Raw genomic sequence first — 22450 nt, forward strand, 5'->3', positions numbered from 1 at the left:
GAGGGATTCTGCAGGTTGGCAGGTGCGGGGAAGGGGCTCCACAGAGAGGGTGGGGCTGGAGGGCAGCGGGGACAGTGCCCCTTCCCTCCTACTGGGCTCTGGGTGCAGCAGGTTCGAGTCGGGACCGGTGCCCCAGAGGGCAGGGGGAAGAGGAAAGAAGTGGTGTGCGAGCAAGCAGGCCGCACACACCTGGCGCCTTGTGGAATGAAATCTTAATTAATTATTAAACTGAGTTCCCGCGGGAGGGAGCAGCCGTGGCAGGCAGGGCGGGAATGGCAGGGTGGAGGCTGGGCCTGGGGCAGGGAGGAAGGGAGGAGTGAGGAGTGGGCGCTGGGCGCGGGCTGAGCCCCTGGGGACCCCGACAGGAAGGAAGCCCACCCTCGGGGGTAATCGCCGTGAGGGGTGGGTTTGCCCGCACGCTTGGGGACCCCTGGGGTGAGGGTGGGAGGGGAATGCTGGAGGATGCGGCCCGGGGGAGCAGGGGAGGGGGCCGAACTGCTCGGTCCCCTCCCCCCGGGGTCTGGATCCCAGAACAGTAGCCGCTTGTCCTCCCAGGACTCGGGGAGGAAGCGGCCGGAGGAGAGGAGGGGGCGTGCGGAGGGAGGGGTCCCATTCTTCGGTCTCCTCCACCCCTACCCAATTCCTCGGAGCCCGAGTGGGCAGCTCTGCCCCCGCTCCTGGGGAGGAGGAGCGGGCGCCCAGACAAAAGGAGCTTGTGCCTTTAAGGCGGGGAGTCCGGGAGCCGGCGGGGAGGGGACTTCTGGATCCGGGGTAGAGGGCGGCTGCGCTGGACAACAAGGAGGGGGCGAGGGCCGGCGGGCGGCGGGGCGGCGGGCGGGCGGCCGGGACGCGCGGGCACCGAGGACAGCGGGACGGCCGGCGGCCGGAGCCCGCGGGGGCGGCGGGGCGGGGCCCGGGGGAGGCGCCGACCCGGGCCGGCAGGTGAGCCGCGGCGGGAGCGCTGGGGAAGTGGCTGCGCGGGGCGCCCGGGTCTGCGCGGGGCTGGGACGCACCGGCGCGGCTCCCGCCGAGTTTCTCGGCGGCGGCACGGGCGCCCGGGATGGGCAGTCTCGACGGTGTTCGTGGGGAGCCTGGGGCAGTTGAGGTCGGCAGAGGGAAGTCATGGAGGAGATGGGATCAAGGACTCCGAGGTCCGGGCGCGAGGCTCCCCACCCTCTTCGCCTGCCGCATGCTTCCCTTCCTCCACTGGATGCGAGTCCCGGGCTTGCCCGGAGGAGGGGGAAAGGCGCGTACTGGGGGAAGGGCCGGCCTGAGGTGCTTGTGGCGGGGCTGTGGGGTGAGCCTCCGAGCGTCGGAGTTCGGGGTAGAGTGTGATTGTATTTAGGGGCGGGGGAGGCAGCCTGGGCAGAGGGAGAGATGCCCTCCGCGGGAGCCCCCCCCCCTCCAAGTCTTTGGAATGGAAGGGGTGGTGTCAGCACCCCCCTGCCCCAAGGCCTGCTGCAGGGTGGGCAGGGGAGCAGGTTCTGGGGCCTCACTGAAAAGCCAGAGGTGAGATCAGGCGGTGGGAGACTCTTCTGGCATACCTTCCCCTTACCAGAGTGCCCGTGAGCTGGAGGAACCTGGTGGGGGGGGTTCTTCTGGTTGGGGTGGATTTGGGAGCCCTCTGTAGTCTTTATGGAGAGTGGGGACAAGGGGAGGGAGGAAGGCAGCAGGCTCTGAACCTACAGATACAGGCCCTGGGGAGGCTCCTCTACATCTGGAAAGGCCTGGAATTGAGGCATTGAGGCCCACATCCCAGTATGGTGGTCGGTCCTGGCACTGTTGGGCCCCGCCTGGGCAGTGCCTTCTGCCATGAAATTTCTGAAGTCGTTTTAAATCCCCTGGAGCTTTCTTTTGCCAAGGAGGGCAGGGGCAGATGGGCCCTGGGGACGGGATGGACAGGAGGTGGCCACGAAGAGGGTTTGGAGAAGCAGTGGGCAGATCCATCCTTAGGGCTGGGCTTTGGCCTGCTCCAGACTCTGGTCTCAGGCTGAAGGATCAGGGTTTGGGAGGGACTTGAGGTCTGGGTGGCACTGGGCCTCAGACTGCCAGGCTGAACGGGACATGGCTCTGGCCGTGGGAGCCAGAGGTGCTTGGAGCAGCAGATCTGTGTGCATGTGACAGAGAGAGAGAGTGAGAGCAAAGGGACCAGGACTCAGGGGAGAAGGTCAGAGGCACAAGGCCTAGGAGCCTGACTCTGGGGAGAGGGAGGTGGTCATAGTAGTGGTTGAGGACCGTATAGAGAAGTTTTGTGGCTTGGAACAGTGCCCTCCCCTGTTCCTTGCTATACTAGTCTGGCAAGGGGTGCCAGGAGGGTTGGGAGTCTGGCAAATTCTCCAGGATGGGCAGTGCCTGGAGTGCAGCCCAGGGTGGGATAGTTGCAGTTGGTTGGACAATTACAGAGCTCTGAAGCTATCCCCTGGGGGGGTCAGAGTGTTCTTGGGAGGGTCATGTGTTCTCCTGGATAGTGTCTGTCCCTTCCTTTGTGGGTCTGAGCCAGATGCTAGGATGTGCTTCCAGGGGGCTGGGAACGTGGCCTTTGGGAACAGAGGTCTGGGGTAGTGGTAGTGGTGTGTGTATTGGGGGAGACATGGGATAAGAGAGATAAGAATAAGGCAGGGTACTGGCAAATGGGAGGAAGCTGAAGCAAAATGTCACGGGGGGTGGTGGGAAACCTCACTCTGGGCTGTGTCGACAACAGCTCTGGGGACTGACAGCTGAGGACACAAGGACTGATAAAACCAGGCATCTGACTGGCGGGAGAGATGCATATTCTTGCTCATGACTTTCTCATTTTTCCATCTCTTGGACACTGGGAGAGGTTTGGGTTCAAGTGTTACAGGGTGGGGAGAAGAAAGAATATTTATCAAGTATGTACTTCATGACAGGTGTGACTAGATTCTTTCCTGAGGACCATTATTATTCCTCATTTTACAGATGAAGAAACTGACACAGGGAGGTTAAATAACTTGTTCAAGGCTGTGCAGTAGCAAATAATCATGCTAAGGTTTGAAACCTGGTCTTACGCCAAAGATGCTTCTTATGAAGTATTTTGAAGAGTGAAGGTTACTTTGGTGACCTTTTCCAAATACCAGGCTGACCAAAAGTCTTATATTCCCGATCTGTCCTTCCAGATGGTGATGTTAAGAGGTTGAAGGGCATGCTGCTTTGCAGGGTATAGAAGGGACACCCACAAAACTTGGCTGAAGGTGACCCAGGAATGGGGGTTTGGGGTGCACAGAGAAGTCCCCAGTCTGCTTTCTGCTTTGTGGGTCCCTGGGTATCAGCTCATCTGGCTTGAGCATCTGGTTCTTTGGCCATCTGTGGCAACTGCTGGGTATTGTCCTATCTTATCCTCTAGTGAGTACAAATGTCAGTGCTGCTAGCTTGGTAGGTTAAGTACAAGGGGCCCCTCAGGGTGCCCTGTGGGCATGGAGGAGTGTGGCCTTTTTGGGGGCCCAGGCATCCATGGATGACAGTGCTTTCATCCTCATCTTCTCCTGGTCTGGGCTCAGCCAGGAGACACAATAAAAGTATTGTCATGGAGTCTTCCCATCCCAGTTCAAGATACTTTTTCCAGGAAACCTAGGATCTGGGACTGATTTGGTTACCCATGATCTCTATAACTTGAGCCAGCCATATAAAACTGCCTTGGACCTCAGTTTTTGTTTTTGTTTTTGTTTTTCCCAGGAGGCCACAGGACCAGACTTACAGGGTTTTGGTGAAGATCAGATGGAATTAGGCATGTGGAAAGACCTCGAAAAGTTTAAAGCACAGAGAAAGTGCATGGGAGTATAATCCATCCACCCACCCACCCACCCATCCATCCATCCAGATAGCCATCCATCCACTCAATGGACATTTATTGAGATCCTACTAAGTGTTGTGGATATAGCAGTGAGCAAAACAAGCCAAAATCCTTGCCCTCATGAAGTTGACATTTTAGTTAGAAGAGACAATGAACAAATAAGAAAAATATATAGAATGGCAGTGGCTGATAAGAGCTATGGAGAAAAAAAAGCATAAAGCTAGGAAGAGTGATAGGGAGCCCCAGGAAAGGAGGTTACTATATTAATAGGGTGGTCAGGGAAAGCCTTGCTGATAAGGGGACATTTGGACTGTGACCTGAAGGAGCTCTTGTTCAGAGGGAACAGCAGGCGCTGGGGTCCCTGGCTGGCTGGGTGTGGTGGGGAACAGCAAGAGGCTCATGACTGGGGAGCAGTGAGGAAGATGAAGACCCTAGGGTTATCAGTATTAGCCATCGTTTCACGTTAGCGGCCCCACGCCAATGCCCTAGTGCCTGCTTTCCCTCTGTCTTTTCAATGTATGTTTATTGAGTCCTTGCTATGAGCCAGGCCCAGTCCTTGGCACTGGGAATAGAGTGCTGAACAAAGTAGATATGATGCCTACCCTCACAGAGCTTATAGTCACGGGGGCAGGCACACACATTAAAGAAGGAAGGCTTTCATTATAATCGCCATGGTCCTGTGGAGGAAATGTCCAGAGGATAAATGGGACCAGACTTAGTCGGGGTGGGGAGCTGGGAAATCTTGCCTGCGGAAGTTACATTTAAGCTGTGACCTGAGGGAGAAGTTGAATTTAGCTGGGTGAAGTGTGCATTGTGTGTGAGTGTGATGAGGAAGGATGTGGAAAGAGATTCCCTTTTGTACAGAGGTCACCGATTAGCAGCTCACAGGCAGAACTATTTCCACAGACGTGATTTATTTGGCTTGCAGTGTTGAAAAATGTGAATTAGTTGCCAACATTTAAAAATCGGGAGATGTCGCCTTAAAATCCAGAGTTTTTCCTTTAGCTTTTGTTGAAAAAAATCAGAAGATCAGGCCCCAGGGGGACCCACGGCAACAGTTGGCTGGTGCTGGGTGGTGCTTGCCCCAGGTTCAGGGTGTGAACTCTTTCTTTCTAGTTCTCTTGAACAATGGGCTGCTTCGCTCACTGACACAGGCACTTGAGTTTGTGATCACCAAGAAATCAGTGCCTTTTAGGGAAGAGGTGAATTTTCAAGGGTACTGGCTTTGGAGTCAGACAGATCTGGGTTAGAATCTTGGTTTTCACACTTACGTGGATGTTGGATCTTGGGCAAATTTCTCCATCTCGGCTGGGCGCGGTGGCTCATGCCTATAATCCGAGCACTGTGGGAGGCCGAGGAGGGAGGATGGCTTGAGATCAGGAATTCAAGACCGGCCTGAGCAAGAGTGAGACCCCGTCTCTACTAAAAATGGAAAGAAATTATCTGGACAGCTAATTTTTTATATATATATATATCTTAGCCAGGCATGGTGGCGCATGCCTGTAGTCCCAGCTACCCGGGAGGCTGAGGCAGGAGGATCGCTTAAGCCCAGGAGTTTGAGGTTGCTGTGAGCTAGGCTGACGCCATGGCACTCTAGCCCGGGCAACAAAGCGAGACTATATCTCAAAAAAAGAAAAAAATTTTTTTTCTCCATCTCCCTATGTCCTGGTTCCCTCACCTGTTGAAGGGGGATAGCATTGCCTACCTCAATTTTATGAGGACGATGTGTATGAAGCATAGCGTGGCAGTGGGAAGTGCTCAGGTAATGAGCTACTAGTGGTGGCAGTGGCTGGGGTGGTGGTAATTAATGCCATCTCATTCGTTTCCTCCCAGCAGCATGTCGTGGTTTAGTGGCCTCCTGGTCCCGAAAGTGGATGAACGGAAAACGGCCTGGGGTGAACGCAATGGGCAGAAGCGTCTGCGCCGCCACGGCACTCGGGCGGGTGGCTTCTGCACGCCCCGCTACATGAGCTGCCTCCGGGATGCAGAGCCCCCCAGCCCTGCCCCTGCGGCACCCCCTCGGTGCCCCTGGCAGGATGAGGCCTTCATCCGGAGGGGCGGCCCAGGCAGGGGCATGGATCTGGGGCTGCGGGCGGTGGCCCTGGGCTTTGAGGACAATGAGGTGATGGCGGCGGTCGGGACGGCCGAGGTGGCGCCTGACGCGGCACCTAGACGCAGCCGATCCTGCTGGCGCCGTCTGGTGCAGGTGTTCCGGTCGAAGCAGTTCCGCTCTGCCAAGCTGGAGCGCCTGTACCAGCGGTACTTCTTTCAGATGAACCAGAGCAGCCTAACGCTGCTGATGGCGGTGCTCGTGCTGCTCACAGCGGTGCTGCTGGCCTTCCACGCCGCGCCTGCCCGCCCTCAGCCCGCGTACGTGGCCCTGCTGGCCTGCGCCGCCATCCTCTTCGTGGCGCTCATGGTGGTGTGTAACCGACATAGCTTCCGCCAGGACTCCATGTGGGTGGTGAGCTACGTGGTGCTGGGCATCCTGGCGGCTGTGCAGGTCGGGGGCGCTCTGGCAGCCAACCCGCACAGCCCCTCCGCAGGGCTCTGGTGCCCCGTGTTCTTCGTCTACATCATCTACACGCTCCTCCCCATCCGCATGCGGGCGGCTGTCCTCAGCGGCCTGGGCCTCTCCACCCTGCATTTGATCTTGGCCTGGCAACTGAACCGTGGTGATGCCTTCCTCTGGAAGCAGGTGGGTGGTCAGGGAGGTAGGGGTGGAGGGCACCAGGCGAGGACTGAGAAGGGGCTTGCAGAGTCATGGGGGGACCCTGGGTGCAGGGATATCAGGCTACATCTGGGAGGTGGGGGCAAGAGATAGATGGGAGGCTAGGTTTCAGGGGTCACCTCCATTTGGGATCTGGGGCAAAGGGCATTGCTGACGCGAGGGACCGCCCCAAGACCCAAGCCTGCACTCTGTCACCTTGGGCAGAGTCTCTAGCTCTTTGGCCTGAGCCTGCTGAAATAGTGCAGTCTGTAGAGGCATATTGTAGGGCTGGAGGGATGTGGTGTTTACCCCGGGGCCGTGGTGGGGCAGAGAAGGCAGTGTAGGCTGTATCCAGGTCTGGGCGTCTCTGTCCCCAAGTTGACACCTGAGACTCAGGCCCTGGTGCCATCCCTGAAGAGCAGCTCTAGCGGGTGATCTGGAGGGATTGAGCAGGTTTTGGATGGAGTCAGCAAGGGAGGAGTCACCTGTCTTCTGGACCAAGGCCATTTCTGGGAGGACAGGGAAGGTGAAGAGCTGGGATTAGTTTTCCCCTGGGCTGGAAGTAGTTGGAATGAGGTTGAACTATGGAAGAGAAGAGCTTTAGAGTCTGATCTCAATCCCTTTGCTCTTCCTCACACCAGGCACCGGGGGCCTAGCAGCCCTGCCTTGGGGTCATCTGCCCGTGCCGGCTGCTGCCTCTGGGTTTGTGAGTGTGTGAGGTGGTGCCAGCCGTGCTGCGGGGAGTGAGAAATAAGGGCATGTCCACAGGCAGGCCTGGTTGTCCAATGGGCTGCATTCTTTTCTGCGGGATCTTAGACAGCTAACCTTGCCTCTCCCAGCCTTAGTTTCCCAGTCTGTAAAACAGGGATAAAAATAGTATCTACCTCATGAAGTTGCTGTAAGGGCCCCACCCTTTCCCAGAGTGGAAGAGAACCCAGCAGGGCGGTGTTCTCGTCTGGGGCAGGGAGGTGTGGGGAGTGCTGTAGGGCATGGGACCCAGTGCAGGGCTTCTGGGAAGTCCCTTTCCGAGAGACATGAGTTTGTGGGGTCTGCATCTCGTGTCATCCCCCTGCCCAGGGGCAGAGACCAGGATGTCTTCCCTGGCTGGTCCTTCAGGTGCTGCAGTCAGCACACCTCATGGGCCCTCTCTTGGCACCCTTCTCTAGAGAGTGCTGTCCTGTCTTGCTCAAGGTTTGAGGGACTAGCCTTTGCCTTGCCAAAGGCTTGTGGCCTGTAGCCCACCCTATCCCCACCCACAGAGAGGAAGTTGCCTGGAGCTCCCAGGGTGAAAACCTGGGTGCTCTGGCATGATGCCCTTCCCCGCCCAGCCTGTACTCCGGAACAGAACGTACCTTTTCAAAAGTAACTTTATAGCCCGTTTGTTTGTGGAGCACCTGCCCACAAGGCACTGTCAGACCTCTTAAAGGGCCAGGTCCTTCTGCCTTTGCTAGCCCCTGAGCTGCTTTTCCAGGTTGGCTGTCAAGCTGGACTTTGGGGCTGGACTGCCCTGCTGGGGAAGAAGGAGCTTAGGGGTAGTACCTCCTTTTCCCCTTCTTGTCTGGCCGGCAGGGGGTGGGATAGGGTGGCCATCTCTTTCTTGCCCTCTGCTGGCATGGTTCCCAGAACCAGGTCCAGTGCCTGATTGGGGGGGCACAGTCCCAGGGAGGCCAGGACTGTGCCAGCCTCTCGCCTCCTGAGGGGTGCCTGGCTACAGCCTCACCCAGTGGGTCTTGGAAGGCACATTCTTGGGGTGGTGGAAAAAGTCACTGCTGCCACTATGCCAGTCCATGGGGCCAGGGCTGCCCATACAGCCTCCTCTGAGCTGAGAAAAATTCCCTGTGCCTATTTGTGCTTGTGGGTGTCCAGATGGGGTGGGGGCTTGTGGCCTCCTATGCAGCCTCCTCGGCAGGCCCTTCCCAGAGCCAGCCCTCCTCATGCTCATAGGAAGGAGTCTTCATCCCCCACCGGCCCACTCATTCAGACACACTGAGCAGTGTCACCCAGTGACTCCGGCCCAGTTTGGTGTCTCCTGCGGTCCCCCAGCATCCATTTTTTCTCACAGTCAGATAGGGATGTGTGTATACAGAGTTATTTCAGTCTCTCATCCCCCTTCCCCTTCCCTTGTCCATGACTCACATTTTCCTCTTGGGCTCCTGGGGCCAGGAAGGGAAGTTGCCTGGTTTGCCCCCCTTTCTTTCTCTCCCACTGGGGGCTATTCTTAGAAACCCCCAAGGGACATAGTGTGCCCCCGTCTTCACCCCTGCTGCTGGGAGGGGGAGCTCAGCCTAGTCGGTCGAGAGCCTGTGAGCGGGACTGGGAAGGGAAGCTGGGAGGCCCATCCTAGAGGATTAGAGCTGGACATGGTTAGCCAGACCTACCCCTCAATTTTACCCAAGAGGAAACTGAGGTCCCAAAGATTAAGCAACCTGCCCAAGTTTGCAGGACTAGTTCTGGTTCAGGGCGGAGCCCACAACCCCTGGCTTCTAGGTAATGCTCTTTCCCTCCCTTCTACCCAAACCGGAGGTGCCCTATCCAACTCCAGGGTAGAGCTGCAAGGGTCAGGTTAACTCCTGAGTTTCCAGAAACACTGAGGCCAGCTTCCCTTAGACTTGCTCTCTGGCCAATACTGATGATGACTGGGGCTGAACACCCCTAGGGTGGGGGCCATAGACAGAGGGCCTGGTGGGGCTGATGGTTGGGGGAGTTATACCTGGCGGGGTGGCCACGCCAGGCATGGTGGACCCCAACCCCAGTTAGGGAGGGTTCTTTGTGTCAGTAGAATTAATGACTCTCCAGCCTGGGCTCTGAGGCTAGGCGTCAAGAGCTTGTCAGTGGAGTGAGTTGGAATCTTGGAAACCTGGGATGCACCAGACTGCAGGGTTAGGATGTAGGCTTTGGAGTCTAATCCTACTGGACTCAAGTCTCACGCCAGCCACTACCAGTTGTGTGATCTTGGGGAAGTTACTTAGTTTAAAATGGAATATTGTTACTTATTTCATAGAGTTGTAAGAAAGATATTATACAATGTATATAAGGCACCCATAGAATCCTGGCACATTGTAGGCAGCCAACAACAAACTAGCTACCATAACAATAATAATAGTAATTATTGTTATTGAGTTATATCAGGTCTCAACAACTTTGTTTTGAGAAAAAAATTAAAAAAATAATAAGTTATATCAGGGAATGGAGGGACTTTAGAGATCTTATCCCTGGTCTTTGGATTATAGCTGAGCAAACAGAAGCCCAGAGTGATGAAGTGACTTATTCTGGGTCACTTATAGGGGGATATAGAGCTCAGGCCTCCTGGGTGCTGTCCTTAAGGAGAATCACATGCAGAAGGAGCAGCATTTGTCTTTTGCCTGGGTTGTTTGTGGGGCTGGGCCCCATGACCTACCTGGCCTTAGCTGGTGCTTCTGCTCCCAGCAGCTGTGAAAAGATCTCATTTCTAGTCATGGAGTGATCCAGGCACAGAGCTGGGATCTAGAGCCCTGTGGGTAATATTGCAAGGGCAGGGACAGCTTGGGGACTTTCAGAGTGCAGGACTCTGGCTTCCTTCCCAAAGGCACACATCCACAGAGAGCATAGTAAACTGCGTGCATGTATGCGTGTGTGTGTGTGTGTGTGTGTGTGTGTGTGTGTGTGTGTATGGTCACCTGTCTCCTCTGACACCTTCCTGCAGCTTGGTGCCAATGTGCTGCTGTTCCTCTGCACCAACGTCATTGGCATCTGCACACACTACCCAGCTGAGGTGTCTCAGCGCCAGGCCTTTCAGGAAACCCGCGGTTACATCCAGGCCCGGCTGCACCTGCAGCATGAGAACCGGCAGCAGGTGGGGGCTGCTTTCCCTGACCAGGCCTCCCCCTACCTTACCCCTACATAACTTGTAGCTTGGATCTGCAGCCTTGTCCAACTCCGTGGAACACAATGTGAATGGTTCCCCCAGATTGTGCATCACAGAGGCCCTGTGACACTGGGGTTCTGTCCTGTCTGAGGGGTGGGAAGGAATAGACAGGAGCACATCTGGGGGCTCAATGGGCAGGGGTCAGGGAGGGCTGGGATGTATGTGTGCAGAGGGCTTTGATGGGGGAGGGTCCACAGTCCAGAAGGGAAGCTCAGGTCTCCAGAGAAGTCTGGGAGGGCTCTGGGGATGTGGAGGGACCAGTGGGTATTGAAATGTGAAGCCAAGAGGATAGTAATGCCCTGTTGGAACCCCTGGTCTAGGAGCGGCTGCTGCTGTCCGTGTTGCCCCAGCATGTTGCCATGGAGATGAAAGAAGACATCAACACAAAAAAAGAAGACATGATGTTCCACAAGATCTACATCCAGAAGCATGACAACGTCAGGTAGGGTGGGGGTGGCAGGAAGCCAAGAGGGGTGGGGGATCTAGGAGTCTTTGAGGGCCATGTGGCCCATCCATCCTCTGTTGTCATCTACAGCATCCTGTTTGCAGACATTGAAGGCTTCACCAGCCTGGCATCCCAGTGCACTGCGCAGGAGCTGGTCATGACCCTGAATGAGCTCTTTGCCCGGTTTGACAAGCTGGCTGCGGTGAGGGTGCTGGGGTTTGGGGGTGGTGCTGACCATGGTAAGAGCATAGCTTTGCTGGTGACAGCTGGGGGTGTGGAGCAGATAGAGTCTGCAGTGAGGGTGGTGGGCCAGGCAGGCTGGGAGGGCCAGAGAATAAAGGTGACTCTTCCCTCCAACTCTTTTCCCTTCAGGAAAATCACTGCCTGAGGATCAAGATCTTAGGGGACTGTTACTACTGCGTGTCAGGGCTGCCGGAGGCGCGGGCAGACCATGCCCACTGCTGTGTGGAGATGGGGGTGGACATGATCGAGGCCATCTCGTAAGCAGTGCCCCAATCCCAGCCTTCCTGGAACTGTTGGTGCCTTAAACTGCTCCTACTATTTGATGTGTCCTCAGGCATTTTCCTCTGTCTTGGCTGTTTCTCTGTCTTTGAGATCTGTCTGTCACAGGGGAAGGGAATGGATTTTTCTCCAGCCTAAGCAAAGACCCATGTGCACACTTAGACACCAGCCAGCCTGGGCGGGGTAGGGGGAGCTGGGGTGGTGGGGGCCTGGGGCTAGAGAGAGCGCCAGCTGTGCAGGCTGGAGGCCAGAGCAGTGATTCCTCCTCCTAGCCCAGTTCCACAAGTTGCTGCTGGGCCCCTGCTGACAAACACCGTTCTCAGACGTTTGTCCTGGAGCCCCATTTAGCCTCTGCCCATGTCCATCTAAGGCTGTGTTCCCGTCCCCTGCATCTGGGTCTGGTCTTGCCCACTGGGTGCCAAGGGGAGCAAAGGGCCTGGGTGCTGAGCTGGGGGAGGGGAAGGCCAGGAGCTGATTCAGAGCTGCATCCTCCCAGGCTGGTTCGTGAGGTGACAGGTGTGAATGTGAACATGCGCGTGGGCATCCACAGCGGGCGCGTACACTGTGGTGTCCTTGGCCTGCGGAAATGGCAGTTTGATGTGTGGTCCAACGATGTGACCCTGGCCAACCACATGGAGGCAGGGGGCCGGGCCGGGTGAGTGGAGGAGCCCAGGTGGTAGGGGACGGGAGCACGGTGGGAAAGCCAGGGTCTCACCCTGCTGGCCCCACACAGCCGCATCCACATCACTCGGGCCACGCTGCAGTACCTGAACGGGGACTACGAGGTGGAGCCTGGCCGTGGCGGCGAGCGCAATGCATACCTCAAGGAGCAGCACATTGAGACCTTCCTTATCCTGGGTGCCAGCCAGAAACGGGTCAGGGCCTGGGGGGAGCCTGGGGGAGGGGCAGGCAGGGGGAGGGACAAATGAAGAAGAGCAGGCAAAGGCCTCGGCCCCCTCCTCTGAGACTGTACCTATGCTGCTGATGCAGAAGGAGGAGAAGGCCATGCTGGCCAAGCTGCAGCGGACACGGGCCAACTCTATGGAAGGGCTGATGCCACGCTGGGTGCCTGACCGTGCCTTCTCCCGGACCAAGGACTCCAAGGCTTTCCGCCAGATGGTGAGGGGCCCTCAGCACCAGGACCTGGGCCTCATTTCCTAGTCTCCCTCGACACTCTGTCCCTTTCCTTCCTTGTTGTGGTTGGTGTCTTCATGTATACTTTCTGATGTGGGGGCAGAAGGGACAGTCTCATCCCAGGGGTCCTAAATTCCCCAAAGTATATGGTGGAGACACCCTCAGCACAGTGCTGGGGCGGGGGAGGGATTGCAGGGTGAAGACGGGGGCCTTCCACCTCACTCACATGCTGTTCCTTTCTCCAGGGCATCGATGACTCCAGCAAAGACAAGTAAGTCAGTTTACTGAGGAGGGAGTAAGAAGGGGGGGGTGGCACTTGTACCCTGGGATAGGGCTGCGGGAAGCTGGGACCCCCTCTCGCCTGGACCTCAGACGTGTTGTGTGGGAACATGAGCCACACCCCCAGCTCTCTCTTCCTCCCTTGGTGCTGCCCATGCCCTTCCTTCCTCATCGCTTCTCACGTGGCCATGCTCATGCACCTGGTGAAGCCGTGTCCCCTTTCCTCAGCCGGGGTGCCCAGGACGCCCTGAACCCTGAGGACGAGGTGGATGAATTCCTGGGCCGTGCCATTGATGCCCGCAGCATCGATCAGCTGCGCAAGGACCATGTGCGCCGGTTCCTGCTCACCTTCCAGAGAGAGGATCTGGAGAAGAAGGTTTGGGGGTTACAAGGGCAGAAGGATAGGCTGGGGGGAGGCGGGGAAGGCTGAGCACAGGTGAGGGAGCAGGAGACGTTTCTGGGCAATGAGGAGAAGAGGACCACAGAACAGGGTAGGGAGTCACATCAATTGGGCCAACGACTTCTCCCTATTGAGGCCCCTGGCAGTGCCCTGCCCTTGCCACCCGCCTCCCCCAGGGCAAGGCCCAGCACCCAGCTTGGCCTCCTCTCCCTCAGTACTCGCGGAAGGTGGATCCCCGCTTCGGAGCCTATGTCGCCTGTGCCCTGTTGGTCTTCTGCTTCATCTGCTTCATCCAGCTCCTCGTCTTCCCACAGTGAGAGCCCTGCCCTTCCCCACTCAGCTTCTCTCTTCTTCTCCACTTCCCAGAAGCTTCCTAAACACCCACACAAGCCCACAGTCCCTGGAGCCTGCACCTCTGCCTGTTCCGGGGGGTGGGACAAGGATGCTCAGATCTTCCAGAGTTAAAAGTGTTCCTTGGCCCTGTTCCGCCCCAGCTCTACCCTGATGCTTGGGATCTATGCCAGCGTCTTCCTGCTGCTGCTCATCACGGTGCTGACCTGCGCTGTGTACTCCTGTGGTTCTGTACGTAGGGGGACTTCCGGGGCTGTAGGGGAGGGCAGGCTGGGCTAGGGGCAGGGAGGGGTCCCATGGGGAGAGGGAGGAGAAGGGCACGCCTCTCCTGCTGGGCTCGTCCCTGGTTGGCCTTCCTCCTTGGCCGAAACAACCTCCAACTCCTGGTCTCTTGCTGCCTCCAGCTGTTTCCTAAGGCCCTGCAACGTCTGTCCCGCAGCATTGTGCGCTCGCGGGCACACAGCACTGCAGTTGGCATCTTTTCAGTCCTGCTTGTGTTCACCTCTGCCATCGCCAACATGGTAAGGAGCCAGTGGGAATTCTCCTACCTCTAATTTGTGCCAGGTGCTGCTCTGGGTACTGGGAGCACAGAAAGGAATAAGACACATTTTTGCCCCCAGGGAGTACCTCATTCTCCCTCCTCCTTGTTGTCCCCACCTCTTGTTATCCTTGAGTGAGAACTTTGGTCCCTGGGGTACCTGGGCATGAACCTTGTAACCCTTCCCCTCCTTGGTTACTCTGATATACCCGCTGACTTTTGCAGTATACCTGTAACCACACCCCCCTACGGACCTGTGCAGCGCGGATGCTGAATTTAACACCTGCTGACATCACTGCCTGCCACCTGCAGCAGCTCAATTACTCTCTGGGCCTGGATGCTCCCCTGTGTGAGGGCACCGCACCCACCTGCAGCTTCCCTGAGGTGTCCAAGCAGTGTTCAGGCAGGGGCGGGTGTCCTGGCACAGATATTGGCCCTCCTGTGCCAGGTCCTGGGGACCTAGGAAATCATCAGAGTCCCCAACTCTAGGAGTAACCAGGGACCCTGGTGTGGTGTAGGGGCTGAGCATGGAGGATGAAAGATTTTGGGGTTTGGGGGTCATGGAGGGGAGGCTAGGTCAGGCAGGGGAGTGCAGGGCTCTCCCTGCCGGGGGGTGCCATGGTTTCTGCCCTCCCCCAACGCTGCCTCTGCCATCTCCCCCAGTACTTCGTCGGGAACATGCTGCTGAGTCTCTTGGCCAGCTCTGTCTTCCTGCACATCAGCAGCATCGGGAAGTTGGCCATGATCTTTGTCTTGGGGCTCATCTATTTGGTGCTGCTTCTGTTGGGTCCCCCAGCTACCATCTTTGACAACTATGACCTACTGCTTGGCGTCCATGGCTTGTGAGTTTATTCTCAGACCCCTGGGAGCGTCTCTGTGCCCTTATGGCCTTGGAATGCCACAACTCACCTGTGGGGGAAAGGGAGGAGATAGACGAACTCCCAGCACATGACCCCAAATAGTTTCCCCAGGGAAACTCCAGTCCTGGGAAATCCCTGTCTTTAGGCTAGACATTAAAAAAAAAATCCCTCTTGCATTTGCATGATGCTTTCATAGTCACTGTCTTAACTGCCTGTAGGTCACACAGCCTGGTGGCAGAGCTCTGGCTAGGAACCAAAACTTCTGACTCCTGCTTGAGGGCCTTGCCTGGGACACCACACTGGCTTTTTCTCTGCAAAACCCCACCCCTGTGATATGTGGCCATAGCTTGTTGTGGTAGCCCCTGGAGTCTGCTGGGTTTGAAGCCCTGCTCTGCTGCTCATTAGCTGTGTGACCTTGGACAGGTGAGTTAACTTCCCTGAGCCTCAATTTCCTCATCTGCAAAATGGCAATACCACCTAAATGACAAGGTGGTTGTAAAGATTATCGTAACTAACATTTACTGAAGGCTTAGTATGCCAGGCACTGTGCTAAACCTTTTACATGTGTTACTTAGATCTGATCCCTATTTTACTGATGAGGAAACTGAGGCTTAGAGAGTTAAGCAACTTGTCCCAGGTCACATAGCTGGTAAGGGGAGGAGCCACTAAGAGTAGAGGTTTTCTTAACTTCTGCTCTTAACAAGTAGATTAATGTAAGTAAAAGCGCTGGCCCCATGCCTGACTTACGGTATGTGCTCAGTAAATGCAGTCTCTGTCTCCCCTTCCACGCCTCCACCCAGCAACCCAGGAAACTTTGTCTCTTGTATCTTCCTGCCAGGGCTCCTTCCAATGAGACCTTCAATGGGCTGGACTGGTAAGTGAGGAGGGCTCTGCGGCAACAAAGGGGAAGGCTGCCAGATGCCACCTTCAGACAACAAGCATGTCTCTGCTTACCCTCAGCCCCGCTGCAGGGAGGGTGGCACTCAAGTATATGACCCCCGTGATTCTGCTGGTGTTTGCGCTGGCGCTGTATCTGCATGCCCAGCAGGTGGAGTCAACTGCCCGCTTGGACTTTCTCTGGAAACTGCAGGTGACTGGGTGGGCCTCTGGGGATGAGGGAACCTAGGGGCAGAGCCTGGGCCAAGCCAGAAATGCACCTCTTGCGAGCTGGCTAAGGCTCAGGCCACCCTAAGCCCAGCCTGGTTCCATGCCTTCCCTGTGCCCATACTTGTCCCGTCCTCTATCCTGTACCCACCCCTTCACCCCTTTGCCTGTTCTTTAGGCTCCATCTGTCCGTGCCTTTCTTCCTCCACGTGATTCCCTCTGACGCCCACCTCCAAGCCTTGGCCACTGCATCCACCCTTTGTGAATGTTGGGCAATGGGTGATGGGTGTGGTGTCCACAGGCAACAGGGGAGAAGGAGGAGATGGAGGAGCTCCAGGCATACAACCGGCGCCTGCTGCATAACATCCTGCCCAAGGATGTGGCCGCCCACTTCCTGGCCCGGGAGCGCCGCAATGATGAGCTCTACTATCAGTCGTGTGAGTGTGTGGCTGTCATGTTTGCGTCCATTGCCAACTTCTCGGAGTTCTATGTGGAGCTGGAGGCAAACAACGAGGGCGTCGAGTGCCTGCGGCTGCTCAATGAGATCATCGCTGACTTTGATGAGGTACTTGTCCAGTCGGCTGGTGCTGGCAGAGAGTGGAGGACTTGGAGACCGGGGGAGTGGAGGGAACTTTGCAAGGAGAGAAGGCCAGGATTGGAAGGGGCAGGTGGTACTGGGAGGAGAAAGGGAGATGTGGTGGGGCCCAGAGATGTCAAGGGTAGGGGTGAGGGTAGGTATAGTGGAGGCTGGGACAGGAACCCATGAAAATGTCAGAGGTAGCAAGGGGGTCAGCCCCAGTGGGGCAGGGCCATCATTGTTGAGGAGCAAAAGGGAACATGAGGATCTTGGGGGGGGGGAACAGGAGAGGTGCCAGGTGGATGTCATTGAAGAAGGCAGCAGTAGTTGTGGACAGAGCCCCATGAGACCAAACAAGCAAGATGGTCCTCTGACTAGAGAAACTGGGAGCAAAATGTGAGGAAGTGTCTGGAACATCCAGGTCAGGAATGGGCCATTCACTGTTTTGGAGGGAAGTCACTTGCTCACCCTTGGACTCAGTTTCCCAAAAGGTGAGAGTTGGAATAATTGATATCCCTTCTGTGGTTCCATGTTCTGTGAATGAGCCATTGCAGTTGACTGTCTGAAGCTGTGTGCCGAAATCCTGGCCTGGGGTCCTAGCCTGCCTGTTTTCCTCGCTCTTCAGTCCTGCCCTGAGAGCAGCGTCTGGAAAGGGGGCCCTTGAGACAGGGAAGTGGGGAAGGGAGCCAAGGCATGGCAGGGAATGGGCACTGGGGCAGGGCTGGGGTTGGGCTCATCCTGACAGCCAGGTCCCCCTGTGCCGTCCAGATCATCAGCGAGGAGCGGTTCCGGCAGCTGGAGAAGATCAAGACGATTGGCAGCACCTACATGGCTGCTTCTGGGCTGAACGCCAGCACCTATGATCAGGTGGGCCGCTCCCACATCACTGCCCTCGCCGACTACGCCATGCGGCTCATGGAGCAGATGAAGCACATCAACGAGCACTCCTTCAACAACTTCCAGATGAAGATTGGTGAGAGGGCCTGATTGCTTGGCAGGTTTTTCCCAGTACCCTCTCTGGGTGAAGCTGAGGGATGGGATCACAGATTCCCCATCGGCACTCCTGTGGGGTTTCTTCCCTCCCATCTCCCATACCAAGTCTGATACTTAGAACAGAGATCATCGGGCAGTGTCCTAGACATTTCTGAGCATGTCTTAGTCTTCACATTATTATCCCCTTTTACAGATAAAGAGACTGACTCTCAGATTAATAACTCACCCAAGGTCAAAGAACTAGCAAGTGGCTGAGCTGGGATTTGAAACCAGGTTTATCTAAACTCCAATACCTGTGTCCTTGTCTATGGCCAGGCTGGTGAAAGGTGCTTCCTCTCAGATGAACTGGTGGATGGGAGTGATTAATACCATGGGTTCTGGAGTTAGACTGTCTGGTTTGAATTCTGGCTGTTCCAATTACTGGCTTATTTAGTAAGTCATCTTACTTCTCTATGCTACAGGTACCTTATCTGTAAAATGGGGATAATAATACCTACCTTTTAGAGGTGTTGAGAGGACGAAACAACATAAAATGCTTGCTTAGAGTGGTTGGCACAGACACTGTTACAGCACAGCTGTCTTGACTCAGGGGAGCTCCTCAGCTGATGTCCAGGTCTTCCATTCTTTACAACTGGGAGACTTGTCCTTTTTCCACTTTTTTCTCTGGGTCCTTCTAAACGTGCCAGGAGGTGGGATGACTACCTGGGTTGACCAAGGGGCATCCACTAGTCTCAATCTCTTGTTCTCTCCACCTCAGGGTTGAACATGGGCCCAGTTGTGGCAGGCGTCATCGGAGCTCGGAAGCCACAGTATGACATCTGGGGGAACACAGTGAATGTCTCTAGCCGTATGGACAGTACGGGGGTCCCTGACAGAATCCAGGTGAGGGGGATGTGAGCAGGGGCTGGGTGAAGTATGGTCCAGAGGGCTTCCACAGGTCTCTGCAGTCTGCTAGGACAGGGGACAGGGTGGCATGTTCTGTGGTTGGTGGGGCAGGGATTGGGGGAGGGGAGCTAGCCTGACTAGAGAACCCTTGGGCCCCTGCAATGCAGCCAGAGGGATTCCAGGCTAAGCAGGCTCCCCTCCCACTCCCCCAGGTGACCACGGACCTGTACCAGGTTCTAGCTGCCAAGGGCTACCAGCTGGAGTGTCGAGGGGTGGTCAAGGTGAAGGGCAAGGGGGAGATGACCACCTACTTCCTCAATGGGGGTCCTAGCAGTTAGCAGGGCCCAGCCACAAATTCAGCTGAAGGGACCAAGGCGGGCATTGAGTGGACTCTGTGCTCACTGGGTGGAGCTGTGGCAGGGAGCACTGAGTCTCTAGACCCTGCTGAATGCAAAAGGGAACACCTCAGCAGGCTGTGCTTGGACCATGCTCGTCTGCCCTCAGGCTGGTGAACAAGGGGATACCGTGAGGATTATGCAAGTGACTTTCTTTTTTAATTGGGGTAGGGCTGTTCCCTCTCCTTTCTTCCAGCTTTTGGGAACAGGGGAGGGGGGTAGCAGCAGTGGCAGGGGAACCCTCCTGCCTGAGAGATTAAAATGGCAGCTTGCCATGCCTGCCCTGTCCTTGTCTGTCTGGGCAACAGGTTCAGGGCTGGGCCCTTCCTTTCCCTCTTTTTCCTGGGAATATTTTATACAAAGTCTGGGGGACAGGCATGAGGAGTGCCTATTCCATGCTTGCCTTTGCTATGCCTGCATCCCCAGCACTGGTCCTGGGCACCTCTCCATCCCAGCCAGGTCCCCCTCCTAGGCACAGGGCAGAGGAGGGAGATGCTCTGGGGACCCAGCTGTGTCCATATTTCAGGGGAATGTTTCCATTTGCCAAATCCTAGTCCCATGATCTGTCCCCAAAGGGGAACAAAGGGACTTCTGACAGCTCAGATTTAGCCTCAGTTCCTGCACGCTCCAGGGAACAGGGTGTCTGGCCTCATTGGTACTGTGAAAATGCCCAGCAGAAAGCAAGCATGTGTGTAGGGATGTCAGGAGTTGGAAGTTCACCTGCAGGTGCCAAGGAGCAGGCCGGCCAGGGCACGGGTGGTGCCAGACTATGATCTGAGGACCCCGACGGGGGTCAGGATCAGGTCACTCTGCCTCAGCACTCTCTTGCTGTCTGCTGGCAAGGGGGCATGGAGCATCTCTACCCCTTCTGTTGCCAAATAGAAAAGGGTCAGGGCGTGGAGGAAGATGACCCTGATCCCAAACCTGTCCCCCGTCTCTAGCACTGGGGAGGGCCTGTGTGTTTGTGTAACTGTGTGTGCATGTTGGTCTTTGTGTGCATATCTGTTTTCCAGGTCTTTGTGTGTCCTTGTGCTCCTGCTCCTCAGCTCTCCACCCCAAGTTGCCTCTCTCCTGTGGGCCTCTGTCTTCTGGGACTAAGGCAGGGTTTCCTATTTCAAGGGATGTAGAGATGCCCAGGTTGCACAGGAGTGGGATCGGGTGTGGTAGCAAAAGGAGGGTGGCTGGAGAAAGGAGTCCTCTTTGTGCCAAATCCCTAAGTGCCGTTTGGGGGCCACGTGTGCAGCATGACTGTCTTCCTGCCTGTGGCAGGGACCCAAGCGCCCGCTTGAGCCCCAGTGCTCCATGCACTTGAAATATGTATGGGGTTTGGTGGGCAGAGACTCAGGAATTTCCTGGGTTCCCCAGATAGTGTCCTGGGATGTGGTATGCTTTGGGACTAGGGTAGCATGGGATCCCTCTGAGGACCCAGATATTGGTACTAGGGGATGGGGCTGGGGAACCTTAAACATGGCTTTCCCCAGCCGACAGCCTGAGTCTAGCATGTTCCTGGCTCCCCAACCCCTGTGAAGCCTGCATGGGCTGGGAGAAGGGCTAGGAGGTTGAACTCTAGATTCCCTTCCTATCCCTGCCTTCTTTTTACCCCTTTCCCTGCAACCTCCTTGACTCTGGCCTGAATTAGTTGGTGCCTTGGTTTCTCTATCTGTACCTATTTAAGCCAAAGGCACTAGCCTCAATTTTGCTTGAAGATCACTTTGTCTTGGAAGTGACAGAGAGGCAGAGGAGTGTCCCCAGAGTCACTGGGTTTGGGAAGTGGAAGGGGCAGGCAGTGGGTTTGCCTTTCCACATCCCCTTCTGATGCCAGCTCCCTGCAGAGGACTTGTTTTTGGCTCAGTACTTCCTGCCTTGGGGGATCTTCATGTATCAGCCAAAAGGGCAATCAGGCACTTCATTAGCCAAGGCAGAAAGAGGGGAAAAGACTAGTTGGTTCAGACAGAAAGTCCACTCCCCTGCCCGTGGCCATACCCCTGGAGAGGAAGGGACTGCTTGGTGCCATGGGGTAGGGGTGAGGGTGTAAGCAGACCAGAGTGGGAAGACCTCAGCCTTGGGTGACTCATCTCTGCTTCTTGCCAGCTGGGAGGGGCCTGTCCACACCCTGGCTCCCCATACCACAGTGCCAGCCATGCCCTTCTCTTGGCTACCATTGCCCCTTTCCTCGCCAGTTGGTGGAGGAGTCAGGATGGGAGGCCATGGGCTTTGGTTTTATAATGTAACCACTGTGGGGGTGGGGGGAGGGCGTTGTACCATGTATTTCAGTGAAATATTTAATATATTTAAATACCAATAAAATCAAACTCTTTGTAAAATTCCCTGTTCTCTGCAGCTGTTCTGGGCCCTGGGTTGCGTCAGAAGTGGCAGAGCCTGGTACAGGAGGCAACCTCCTGCTCAGGGCTCTGTGGGCTTCTCGTCTGTGGTCAGAGGGCTTCCTGTGGCTTTCTCCCTGCCAAGGTGAAGATGCAGTGTCTTCAGAGAGCAAGACTACTCTAGGCTTTTCAGCATCATGAGGACCAGTGTGTCTTCCCAGATTTGTTACTCTGACCCCTGCCATGTGAGGTCAAGACCCCTGCGGTTGTCCCTCCAGTGCTTTGGCCCTCTCAAACCTCTCACACTGAGAGGTCTAGCTCCTTCAGGAATCTCTTACACATTTGCTTCCACAGGAATCTGGGCATTAGAATACCACCCTCCCGCTCCCACCTAGCACACACAAGTGACTTCTAGTCCAATCTGTTTACTTTGCCTTCTTGAGCCCTCCCATTAGTCATCCATCTGAAGCAGCACCTTCTCCCTCCTTCCCCCTCTGCACTCCTTCCGCAGTTCATCTTGTCCGTCTGCCACCATATCCTCCTCAGTATAGACTGAAAGTTCTGTCATTGAGAGTAGAGTGATCCATAAACCTGGAAAGGAGAGAGAGGGTCTCAGATTCAGCCAGGCCAGGCTGGAGGGTGAGAGGTCCTTAAAATAGCTGCTAAAGGCCGGGCGCAGTGGGCGCAGTGGCTCACGCCTGTAATCCTAACACTCTGGGAGGCTGAGGCGGGTGGATTGCTCAAGGTCAGGAGTTTGAGACCAGCCTAAGCAAGAGTGAGACCCCCATCTCTACTAAAATAGAAAGAAATTATCTGGCCAACTAAAAATATATATAGAAAAATTAGCTGGGCACGGTGGTGCATGCCTGTAGTCCCAGCTACTCAGGAGGCTGAGGCAGGAGGATCGCTTAAGCCCAGGAGTTTGAGGTTGCTGTGAGCTAGGCTGACGCCATGGCACTCACTCTAGCCCGGGCAACAAAGCCAGACTCTGTCTCAAAAAAAAAAAAAAAAAGCTGCCAAGACTGCCTCAGGGCAGAAAGGGCAGGGCTACTGCCGGAAGGTGACTGGAAGGGTGCAGGGGTGGGGGGAGAGGAAATATCCCCACATTCCCACAGGAAGACTGTAGACACCTGTCATACACAAAGATAAGAACAAGTCTTTGACTCCTTTGAATGCCACCACTGCCCAGATTCTGGGGCCAGTTTTTTCTGGTAAGACCCACAT

The 22450-nt window shown here is 55.9% G+C and overlaps 2 protein-coding genes across 13 annotated transcripts in view; one reads left to right on the plus strand and one right to left on the minus strand.

Annotated features, from left to right (window-relative positions):
• Positions 1–921: 921 nt before the first annotated feature.
• Positions 922–21957, plus strand: ADCY6 (adenylate cyclase 6). 10 transcript variants are annotated; one of them, XM_045555049.1, is made up of 22 exons: positions 922–942; positions 5645–6506; positions 10201–10350; positions 10743–10864; positions 10958–11069; positions 11240–11367; positions 11886–12044; positions 12123–12264; positions 12380–12508; positions 12769–12794; positions 13031–13178; positions 13418–13515; positions 13697–13784; positions 13958–14074; positions 14317–14475; positions 14755–14933; positions 15790–15825; positions 15912–16041; positions 16357–16620; positions 17401–17605; positions 18383–18507; positions 21247–21957. In XM_045555049.1, the coding sequence occupies exons 2-22, from the start codon at positions 5646–5648 to the stop codon at positions 21373–21375; spliced, it is 3507 nt and encodes a 1168-aa protein (XP_045411005.1). In that variant the 5' UTR covers positions 922–942; position 5645; the 3' UTR covers positions 21376–21957. The 10 variants fall into 10 exon arrangements, with proteins under 10 accessions (XP_045411005.1, XP_045411002.1, XP_045411003.1 ...); XM_045555046.1 differs by lacking the exon at positions 922–942 and adding an exon at positions 959–1246; XM_045555047.1 differs by lacking the exon at positions 922–942 and adding an exon at positions 1304–3742.
• The window catches only part of TEX49 (testis expressed 49), a 33908-nt gene continuing 33093 nt past the window's right edge, over positions 21636–22450 (minus strand). For all 3 annotated transcript variants that reach the window (XR_006735979.1, XR_006735978.1, XM_045555056.1), the window contains one exon: positions 21636–21817. Coding sequence is in view for 1 of the 3 variants with exons in the window: in XM_045555056.1 (XP_045411012.1) it covers positions 21769–21817 (49 nt within the window). In the remaining 2 variants the exon portion in view is untranslated. The remainder of the gene's footprint in view (positions 21818–22450) is intronic.

This window comes from Lemur catta, chromosome 6, assembly GCF_020740605.2.
Source record: "Lemur catta isolate mLemCat1 chromosome 6, mLemCat1.pri, whole genome shotgun sequence".
Lineage (NCBI taxonomy): Eukaryota > Metazoa > Chordata > Mammalia > Primates > Lemuridae > Lemur > Lemur catta.

Excerpts from the sequence above, each read along its gene's own strand:
- ADCY6 (XM_045555044.1), top strand. The coding sequence starts at position 5,616 with ATGCCATCTCATTCGTTTCCTCCCAGCAGCATGTCGTGGTTTAGTGGC. Across the intron at positions 12,045-12,122 it reads GAGGCAGGGGGCCGGGCCGG|CCGCATCCACATCACTCGGG; the intron begins GTGAGTGGAGGA and ends GGCCCCACACAG. Across the intron at positions 12,795-13,030 it reads GATGACTCCAGCAAAGACAA|CCGGGGTGCCCAGGACGCCC; the intron begins GTAAGTCAGTTT and ends CCCTTTCCTCAG.